The 10,314-nt window shown below is 35.5% G+C and overlaps 1 protein-coding gene across 2 annotated transcripts in view; it reads left to right on the top strand.

Moving 5' to 3' along the window:
- The window catches only part of ZNF292 (zinc finger protein 292), an 84,467-nt gene extending 74,941 nt beyond the window's left edge, over nucleotides 1-9,526 (top strand). For both annotated transcript variants that reach the window (XM_090279643.1, XM_090279645.1), the window contains one exon: nucleotides 1,458-9,526. In XM_090279643.1, the coding sequence (XP_090135769.1) occupies nucleotides 1,458-8,594 (7,137 nt within the window). In that variant the 3' untranslated portion in view covers nucleotides 8,595-9,526. The remainder of the gene's footprint in view (nucleotides 1-1,457) is intronic.
- The last annotated feature ends 788 nt before the right edge of the window (nucleotides 9,527-10,314 follow it).

Genomic DNA, 10,314 nt, shown 5'->3' on the forward strand with positions numbered 1-10,314 from the left:
TTCAAAGCTATTTTCCCTTAATGAGTTGAAATGAACTCTTCAGTTTAGGAGCAGCGTATTCGAATAGAAATGTCAGTTGTCTTCCTCTCCGAAGTAATTTTAGTTATGTTCTAAGCAGTAAGTAGGGTTTTTATTTTTAAATCAGTTTTTGTCATCTCAGGCAAAGGGGCTTGATATTCATATTAGTAGCCCCTAGGACATGTAACAGATGCAAATGCTTTTACTCTAATAAAAGTTTTCTGGGTCAGATCTATCTCAAAATAGTATAAAATGATACAAGTTTATGTGAAAGCTAGAGACAGTGATATCATTCCACCTCTTCCCAATTATCTTTTCTTCACTGTCGCTTTTAAAAATAAGTTTAATATCTACTATTTTTGTTTTGTCCATTTTTTTTTTTCTTGGTTTTCTTATTGGTCTTTGTGCTCTCCTTTTTTCTGAAATCAAGTCCAGTTCAGTATCCCAGCCTCCTTCCTTCATTCTTTTTGGCCAACAAATCTAAGCTTCAGTTTTAGTAAAATATTTTATTTCCTTTTTAATCTATGAAAATACAGACCCTGTCAGCTTTTCTGACTTTTCTTTCTTGCCTTTTGATTTTATACCACACATATTTCATCCTCATAAATATGGCCACATCTTTTGGCTGACTTATTTTTCATATATTTATGTTCCCTTTGGCCTTTAAAAACTCATTTTATCTTCACCACATGTATCTTTCAGATGACGTACATTCATTATGCTATCTTATTATAACAGATCAAGAAGCTAATTCAAAAGGAAAAATGTTTATATCCTCCTCCTAATTTTTTAAGCTGGTCTTGCCTGAGGAAGGTAATTTGGCATTCAATTTTGTGATAGAACTAGAGTCTCCACTATTAAGGAGCAAATAACTATTTTGTGAAGAGTAAAAATCTTTCATTACTCAGAAAATGGGATATTCTCAGTAGTGTAATTGGGGTAAAAGAGTTTTGTTTCAGAAAAATTACAAATGCAGACTTAGGAAATGAGATGTGTGATAAAATTAATGGCATTTATTAAGCTTTTACTATGTGCCAGACGTTATACCACTCTATACCAGCAATTTTACAGAGTTTGTGCTGTTTTAATCTCTTATTTTATAAGTGGGATATGAAAGATCAGAGAAGTTAAATAATTTCCCAGTTTGCCTATTAAATAATCCTGGCTGCCAATGTTTATGCTTTTTCTACTATTTTATACAGTTCTTTTTACACACACATACACACACACCCCATCCCCCCCACCAACACCACCCCTACCACCCCCCACACACACACCCTCCCCCCAAGGCTGAGCCACAATGCTGTAGAAAGTGCATCTTTTCACATATTGCCTGTTGCAAAATTTGAGAAAAGCAAACCTCAGTTTTAAATTACTAAATTAACAAATCTCTGTTGATTAGTGTAGATTAAGTTAACGTTTTGTTTGCTCTTCCACAGACTGAAGGGGCTGGACTTGCTACCTGTATAGAACTATGCGTAAAAGCTCTTCGCTTGGAATCTACAGAAAATACCGAAGTGAAAATATCTATTTGCAAGACCATTTCATGCTTATTACCTGATGATCTGGAAGTTAAACGTGCTTGTCAACTGAGTGAATTTCTTATTGAGCCTACAGTAGATGCATATTATGCAGTGGAAATGTTGTATAACCAGCCAGACCAGAAATACGATGAAGAGAATCTTCCAATACCAAATTCTCTACGCTGTGAGCTCTTACTTGTATTAAAAACTCAATGGCCCTTTGATCCAGAATTCTGGGATTGGAAAACCTTAAAAAGACAGTGTCTTGCATTAATGGGGGAAGAAGCATCCATTGTGTCTTCAATTGATGAACTAAATGACAGTGAAGTTTATGAGAAAGTAGTAGACTACCAGGAAGAGATTAAAGAACCTTCTGTGAATGGACTTTCTGGTGGAATTGGTGCTAATTCTGGCCTTTGTGATGAAAAGCAGAAGAAGAAAGAGATAAAACAGTTAAGAGAGAGAGGGTTTATATCTGCTAGGTTTCGGAATTGGCAAGCCTACATGCAATATTGTGTGCTATGTGACAAAGAATTCCTTGGTCATAGAATAGTACGACATGCTCAAAAACATTACAAAGATGGGATTTACAGTTGTCCCATATGTGCAAAGAACTTTAATTCTAAAGAGACTTTTGTCCCTCATGTCACATTGCATGTAAAACAATCTAGTAAAGAGAGACTAGCAGCTATGAAACCATTAAGAAGATTGGGAAGGCCTCCTAAGATCACAACTACCAATGAAAATCAGAAGATTAATGCTGTGGCTAAGCAGGAACAGCGGCCTATAAAAAAGAATAGTCTCTATTCAACAGACTTTATAGTCTTTAATGACAATGATGGTTCAGATGATGAAAATGATGACAAAGATAAATCTTATGAGCCAGAAGTGATCCCAGCCCAGAAACCAGTACCTGTCAATGAATTTAATTGCCCTGTAACTTTTTGTAAAAAGGGCTTTAAGTACTTTAAAAACCTAATTGCTCATGTGAAGGGGCATAAGGATAGTGAAGATGCCAAGCGATTTCTTGAAATGCAAAGCAAAAAGGTTATTTGCCAGTACTGTAGGCGGCATTTTGTAAGTGTTACTCATCTCAACGATCATTTACAAATGCACTGTGGCAGTAAACCGTATATCTGTATACAGATGAAATGTAAGGCTGGTTTTAATAGTTATGCAGAGCTCTTAACCCACCGAAAGGAACATCAAGTCTTTAGAGCAAAGTGTATGTTTCCTAAATGTGGCAGAATTTTTTCAGAAGCTTACTTACTATATGATCATGAAGCACAGCATTATAATACCTATACTTGTAAGTTCACAGGTTGTGGTAAAGTGTATCGTTCTCAGAGCGAGCTAGAAAAGCACCTGGATGATCATAGTACTCCTGAAAAAGCACTGCCTCCAGAAGACCAACTTAATTCACCTGTAGCTTCTGTTCAGCCTTCCAAAGTGAATCAGAACTCAGAAGGGAACACTGAGAAAGAGAGGTCTATGCTTCCTTCAGAAAATAATGTTGGAAATACCTTATCAGCAGATAGAGGTGATGCTTGGGATAAAAACAAGGCAGAATTGCCTGTGGCCAAGCAAGACCAGATTTCTGCTTCCCAGCTCAGGCATGCTGATGAACCATTGTCAAATGGTTTGGAAAACCTTGCTACTACGCCTCTGCTACAGGCTAGTGAAGTAGCTGTGTCCATTAAGGTGTCCCTCAATCAGGGGATCGAGGATAGCTTTGGAAAACAAGAAAACTCAACTGTGGAAGACACTGGTGAATCACTGGTCACAAACTTACGTACAGTAGTTGAAGATACTTGTAATGATTTGTGTCATCCAGGTTTCCAGGAGAGAAAAGAACAGGATTGCTTTAATGAAACCCAGATCACTCAGAATTCTTTAGTAAATTCAGAAACCCTCAAAATAGATGACCTTTCCCCACAAAACTTAGAAAAACAAGTGAACAACTTGATGACCTTTTCTGTGCAAAATCAGGCAGGATTTCAAAACTGTTTACCAACATCCAAGTTTGAATGCACAGGTAATGTTAAAACATCATCCAATCTTTGTAATTTACCCCTAAAGACATTAGAAAGTATAACATTTGTTTCACCACAGCCCAACATAAGCAGTTCTTTAGGAACTCCATCAGTGCCTCCAAAAGCACCAGTTCAGAAGTTCAGTTGCCAGGTTGAGGGATGTACTCGAACCTATAATTCTTCACAGAGTATTGGGAAACACATGAAGACAGTACACCCTGACCAGTATGCTGCATTTAAAATGCAGTGCAAAAGTAAAAAAGGTCAGAAGTCTAACAACTTAAATGCACCAAATAATGGAAAGTATGTTTATTTTTTGCCATCACAGGTGAGCAACTCTAACAATGCATTTTTTACACAACAGACCAAAGCAAATGGGAATCCTACTTGTTCAGATCAGTTACAGGATGTCTCATCTATTTTTCCAGCTCATTTAGCCAGTGTGTCAACTCCACTGTTACCCTCAGTGGAAAGTGTCATAAATCCAAATATACCATCTCAGGATAAAAATGAACAAGGTGGTGGTATGTTATGTTCCCAGATGGAAAATTTGTCTAATACTACCTTGCCAGCACAAATGGAAGATCTAACCAAAACGGTTTTGCCTTTGAATATTGACAGTGGCTCAGATCCTTTCCTTCCTTTGCCTGCAGAAAGTAGTTCAATGTCTCTCTTCCCTTCACCAGCAGATAGTGGAACTAATTCTGTTTTTTCCCAACTGGAAAATAATACAAATCATTTTTCCTCACAGATTGAGGGAAACACTAATTCATCCTTTCTAAAAGGAGGTAATGGTGAAAATGCAGTTTTCCCCTCACAAGTAAATGTTGCAAATGACTTCAGTAGCACCAGTGCCCAACAGTCTGCTCCTGAAAAAGTTAAAAAAGACCGTGGACGGGGCCTAAATGGAAAGGAAAGAAAACCGAAGCACAACAAAAGGGCTAAGTGGCCTGCAATTATCAGAGATGGGAAATTTATCTGTAGCAGGTGTTACAGGGCTTTTACCAATCCCAGATCTCTGGGTGGACACTTGTCTAAGAGATCTTATTGTAAACCACTGGATGGGGCAGAGATTGCTCAAGAACTTCTACAGAGTAATGGACAGCCTTCTCTTCTTGCCAGCATGATTCTCTCCACAAATGCAGTAAATATGCAGCAGCCACAACAGTCTACCTTCAATCCAGAAGCATGTTTTAAAGATCCATCATTCCTGCAACTTCTTGCTGCTGAAAATCGTTCAACATTTTTACCAAATACTTTTCCTAGGACTGGTGTAACGACCTTTAATACAGGTGTTAGTCAAGAAGGAAGTGAGATTATTAAACAGGCTTTGGAAACTGCTGGCATTCCCAGCACATTTGAAGGTGCCGAAATGCTTTCTCATGTTTCAACAGGTTGTGTGTCAGATGCAGCACAAGTAAATGCAACAGTGATACCAAATCCAGCAGCACCACCACCCTTGTTGCAGACTGTATGCCACCCAAATCCCTTGCTGACAAACCAGAATAGACCACCAAACTCCAAAACTCCCTCCATTGAAGAATGTAGCAGTTTGCCTGTTTTTCCGACAAATGACTTACTACTGAAAACTGTTGAAAATGGTTTGTGCTCTAGTACATTCCCTAATTCTAGTGGGCCATCACAAAATTTTACTGGTAACAGTTCACGTGTTTCAGTTATAAGTGGTCCTCAGAACACAAGGTCCAGTCATTTAAATAAAAAGGGAAACAGTGCTTCTAAGAGAAGAAAGAAAGTTACTCCTCCGCTAATTGCACCTAATTCTTCCCAAAACTTGGTAACAAGTGACTTAACAGCAATGGGACTTATAGCAAAGAGTATTGAAATACCAACTACTAACCTTCATTCAAATGTAATTCCAAATTGTGAACCTCAGGGTTTGGTGGAAAATCTAACACAGAAATTAAATAATGTTGACAATCAGTTATTTATGACTGATGTGAAAGAAAACTTTAAAACCGATGTTGAACCTCATACAGTGTTATCTCCTTTACCATTAAAAACTGAAAATGGTGATTCCCAAATGATGGCTTTGAATTCATGCACTTCAATAAATTCTGACTTGCAGATTTCTGAAGACAGTGTTATCCAAAACTTTGAAAAGACTCTTGAAATTATTAAAAGTGCTATGAATTCTCAAATGCTTGAGGTAAAAAATGGATCTCAGGGTGTTGGTGAAACATCACAGAATGCTCAAATAAATTATACCATTCAACTTCCTTCAGTAAACACTGCACAAAATAACAAATTACCTGACACTTCTCAGTTTTCCTCCCTCATAGGTGTCATGCCAGCAAAAAGTAATGTTCCTCAGTCTGAAGTATTACATAAGGAGGATCAAATGCAGGAAATTTTAGAAGGCCTACAGAAATTAAAATTAGAAAATGACCTATCCACTCCGGCATCCCAATGTGTGCTAATAAATACATCAGTGACACTGACTCCTACTCCTGTTAAATCAATCCCAGATGTTACAGTTGTACAGCCAGTTTCTGAAATGCTAAATAATATTCAGTTTAGTGACAAAGTTAATAAACCCTTTGTGTGTCAAAACCAAGGCTGTAATTACAGTGCTATGACAAAGGATGCGCTTTTTAAGCACTATGGTAAAATTCATCAGTACACTCCAGAGATGATTCTTGAAATTAAGAAGAATCAGTTGAAATTTGCTCCATTTAAATGTGTAGTACCTACATGTACAAAAACCTTTACAAGAAATTCTAATCTCCGGGCACACTGTCAGTTGGTACATCATTTTACAACAGAGGAAATGGTAAAGTTAAAAATAAAAAGGCCTTATGGAAGAAAATCTCAGAGTGAAAATTTGTCAGCCCCACGAATAACACAAGTAAAAAGACAGCTAGTTACGACAGAGGAAAATAAAAGGGAATTCCAGTCTGCTATGGGATTGGGGGCAGTGAAGGAAAATGCCTTCAGTAATATAGCAGTGATTCCAGAAAAACAACTTACAGGGAAAAAAAGTCCTGAAAAAACAGAAAGTTCCTCACAAGTGATTACAGTTATTTCAGAACAATGTAATACAAATTCTCTCACAAACGTACAAACCAAAGGACGGAAAATTAGGAGACATAAAAAAGAAAAGGAGGAGAAAAAACGTAAGAAGTCAGATTCTCAGTTTCTTGAGTTTCCAACAAGATACAGTCCCTATAGACCTTATCGATGTGTTCATCAGGGTTGTTTTGCTGCCTTTACAATACAGCAAAACTTAATTCTTCATTATCAGGCTGTACACAAATCAGATCTACCTGCATTTTCTGCAGAGGTTGAAGAGGAAAACGAAGCTGGTAAAGAAAGTGAAGAAATTGAAACTAAACAAACTGTGAAAGAATTTCGATGTCAGGTGAGTGACTGCTCTCGAATTTTCCAAGCAATTACTGGCCTAATACAACATTATATGAAACTTCATGAAATGACTCCTGAGGAAATTGAAAGTATAACTGCTTCTGTGGATGTTGGGAAATTTTCATGTGACCAGTTAGAGTGTAAATCTTCATTTACCACATATTTGAACTATGTTGTTCATCTTGAGGCAGACCATGGAATTGGGATAAGGGGAAGTAAAACTGAAGAAGATGGCATATACAAGTGTGACTGTGAAGGCTGTGACCGTATATATGCAACTCGGTCTAATCTCCTTCGACACATTTTTAATAAGCATAATGACAAACATAAAGCTCATTTGATTCGGCCAAGAAGATTAACACCTGGTCAGGAAAATATATCAAGCAAAGCAAACCAAGAAAAGACAAAGTATAAACATAGGGGGACAAAACACAGATCTGGAAAGGAAGTAACCAAAATGCCTAAGACCAAACGAAAGAAAAAAAATAATTTAGAAAACAAGAATGCAAAGATTGTCCAGATTGAAGAAAATAAGCCTTATTCTCTGAAACGTGGAAAGCATGTATATTCTATAAAGGCTAGAAATGATGCTTTATCTGAATGTACAAGCAGATTTGTAACCCAGTATCCATGTATGATAAAGGGATGTACATCAGTTGTTACAAGTGAAAGCAACATAATAAGACATTATAAATGCCATAAATTATCTAAGGCATTTACATCACAACACCGCAATCTCCTTATTGTCTTCAAACAGTGTTGCAACTCACAATTAAAGGAAACTTCTCAGCCAGAAATTGATAAGAATGATGTGAAAGAATCTGACACATGTGTATCAGAGAGCAATGATAACTCAAGAATAGCTACAGTTCCACAGAAAGAAGTTGAAAAAAATGAAAAAGATGAAATGGATGAGCTAACAGAATTATTTATTACAAAATTAATAAATGAAGACAACACAAGTGTGGAGACCCAAGCTCATACCTCTTCAAATGTAAGTAATGATTTTCAGGAAAATAACCCCTGTCCGTCAGAAAAACAAAAAGCAAGTAATTTGAAGAGAGTCAGTAAAGAAAAAAATGTCTCCCAAAATAAAAAGAGGAAAGTTGAAAAAGCTGAACCAGTACCGACAGTTGAGTTAAGTAATGTGCATAAAGAAGAAGAAACTGCTGTTGCAATTCAAACCACTGAGGAGCATCCTGCATCTTTTGACTGGAGCTCATTTAAACCAATGGGATTTGAAGTATCATTTCTGAAGTTTCTTGAGGAGTCTGCAGTAAAGCAGAAGAAAAATACTGACAAAGACCATCCAAATAGTGGAAATAAAAAGGGATCCCATTCAAATTCAAGAAAAAATATTGACAAGACTGCTGTGAATAGTGGAAATCATATATGTTCTTATAAAGAAAGTGAAACCTTTGTACAGTTTGCCAATCCATCACAGCTTCAGTGCAGTAATAATGTAAAAATTGTTTTAGACAAGACTCTGAAAGATTGTACTGAGCTTGTCTTAAAGCAACTTCAGGAAATGAAACCTACCGTCAGTCTGAAAAAACTTGAAGTACATTCAAATGATCCAGATGTGTCTGTTGCAAAAGAAATCAGTATCAGTAAAGCCGCAGGGAGAGGACAGTACTGATAACTAATGTACTATAAATACATCATTTACAATTTTATTTTAAAAACAAAGTCATCAAGCATGCTAGAATTGTGAAACTTTTTTGTTATTTTTTTTGTTGACATGAATTAACCTGGCCAAAAGAAGAAAAAAAAAAATCATGACATTTTGTCATGTGAAACTTTTTTTTATCCCTATGGGACTTGAAGAACAGAATCGGAACTTTAGTTAATGTAAATATTGAGCTTAAACCTGAAATTTTTATCAACAATTGCCCTTTTTATGAACTAAAATGAATTATCTGTGTGATTGATATGTTTTACCAGGTCACTGCTCATGTGTAACAGTACTTGTTTGTAGATATCTTTTTTGTATATATTTATTATTGTAAATCATTTGCTGCCACCAGCAGTATGTAAGTCTAAACTATTAAATAACACATTTATATTTGGAATTTTAATTTTTAACTAAGTAATCAAGTTTTTAAAACTTTTATTGTTTTAAATTAAGAATTTTTGAACGAAACTAGACACTCTGCCATAGTTCATTGATTTTTACATAAAGCATTTATTTACAAGATCTCAAAATTACTTTTCACAAAGTAGGCACAGTAGAGCAACGCCTTGCTTTGCTTTGTAAATTTCCCATCCAGGATTTTGGGGTGGTGGTATTCATGTGAAATTAAAGCAGATTCTTCAGTAGTTTCCTATAGCTATAGTTTTTCCCCCCAGTACTTCTAATTGGATATAGATAATATGAGTCCATGAAATATAAAGGAAATGTGAATAAAGAATTTACATCAAAGATTATAAACATTTGAAATAAAAAAAAAAAATCCTTTGTGAATGTGATAGAAACTAGTAGTGTGGAGCAGTGTAAATATTTGAGGTGGTGATTTGTGAAGTAGCCCAGTATTGCCTTAAATAAAACCACATTTCATTTCTTGTTTTATACATGTGATCTTATAAAGGGTTTGTTTTTTTTTTTTTTTCCATATTCTGAAATTTATAGATTGGTGTATAGCTTTAAACTGTATAAACTTTTGTGGAAAAATTTTTTTAAACATTTTTATAAACCTTGAAATTGGTATCATCAAAGTGAGCCCATCTTGTGTTTATAAAATGCAAGAGTCCTTAACATTTATAATTACATAGATGAAACACTTTCTATAAGGAAGTTGGATTTTTTGATTTAACTGTTTATAGATGTTAGATTGTACAGATTTGTCTGTATTTTCTCACCATATCTAATGATACTTTTTTCATTAGATTGGTCTTCCAGAGCAGTATTAGTTGTTATAGTTGATTATTTTGGTTATTCAGTATATAGTTAGTTCTTATAGTTTAGCTTTATTCACCATATTTATACTGTGGATTCACAGCCAGAGACAGAAGTTATTTCAGGAGAGTTTATGACCTTCATTTGAAGTCCAGCTAAAATCAGTAACAAAACATCTTTTCAAATTGACTTGTTTTTGTTTGCCATAATAGTAGAATTGATTTTTGACTTTGTTATAAACCAGTTGCATTCACAATATTATTAGCCTGAGATATTGATGAGATTGTGATGATATGAAAATGTGTGTATTCCGTGTGCAACATCAGATTTGCAGGAAAAATGAAGCACTTAACATTAACTGAAATTGTTGGTACTCTGAATAAATAAGCAAGTATTAATAGTTTTATTTCTAGGGCCTAATTGGTTATATTGAATAGTTGGTTTTACCTCCTTAAGGTTTATT

Source organism: Furipterus horrens, unplaced genomic scaffold, assembly GCF_987537825.1.
Source record: "Furipterus horrens unplaced genomic scaffold, mFurHor1.1.pri manual_scaffold_6, whole genome shotgun sequence".
Classification (NCBI taxonomy): domain Eukaryota; kingdom Metazoa; phylum Chordata; class Mammalia; order Chiroptera; family Furipteridae; genus Furipterus; species Furipterus horrens.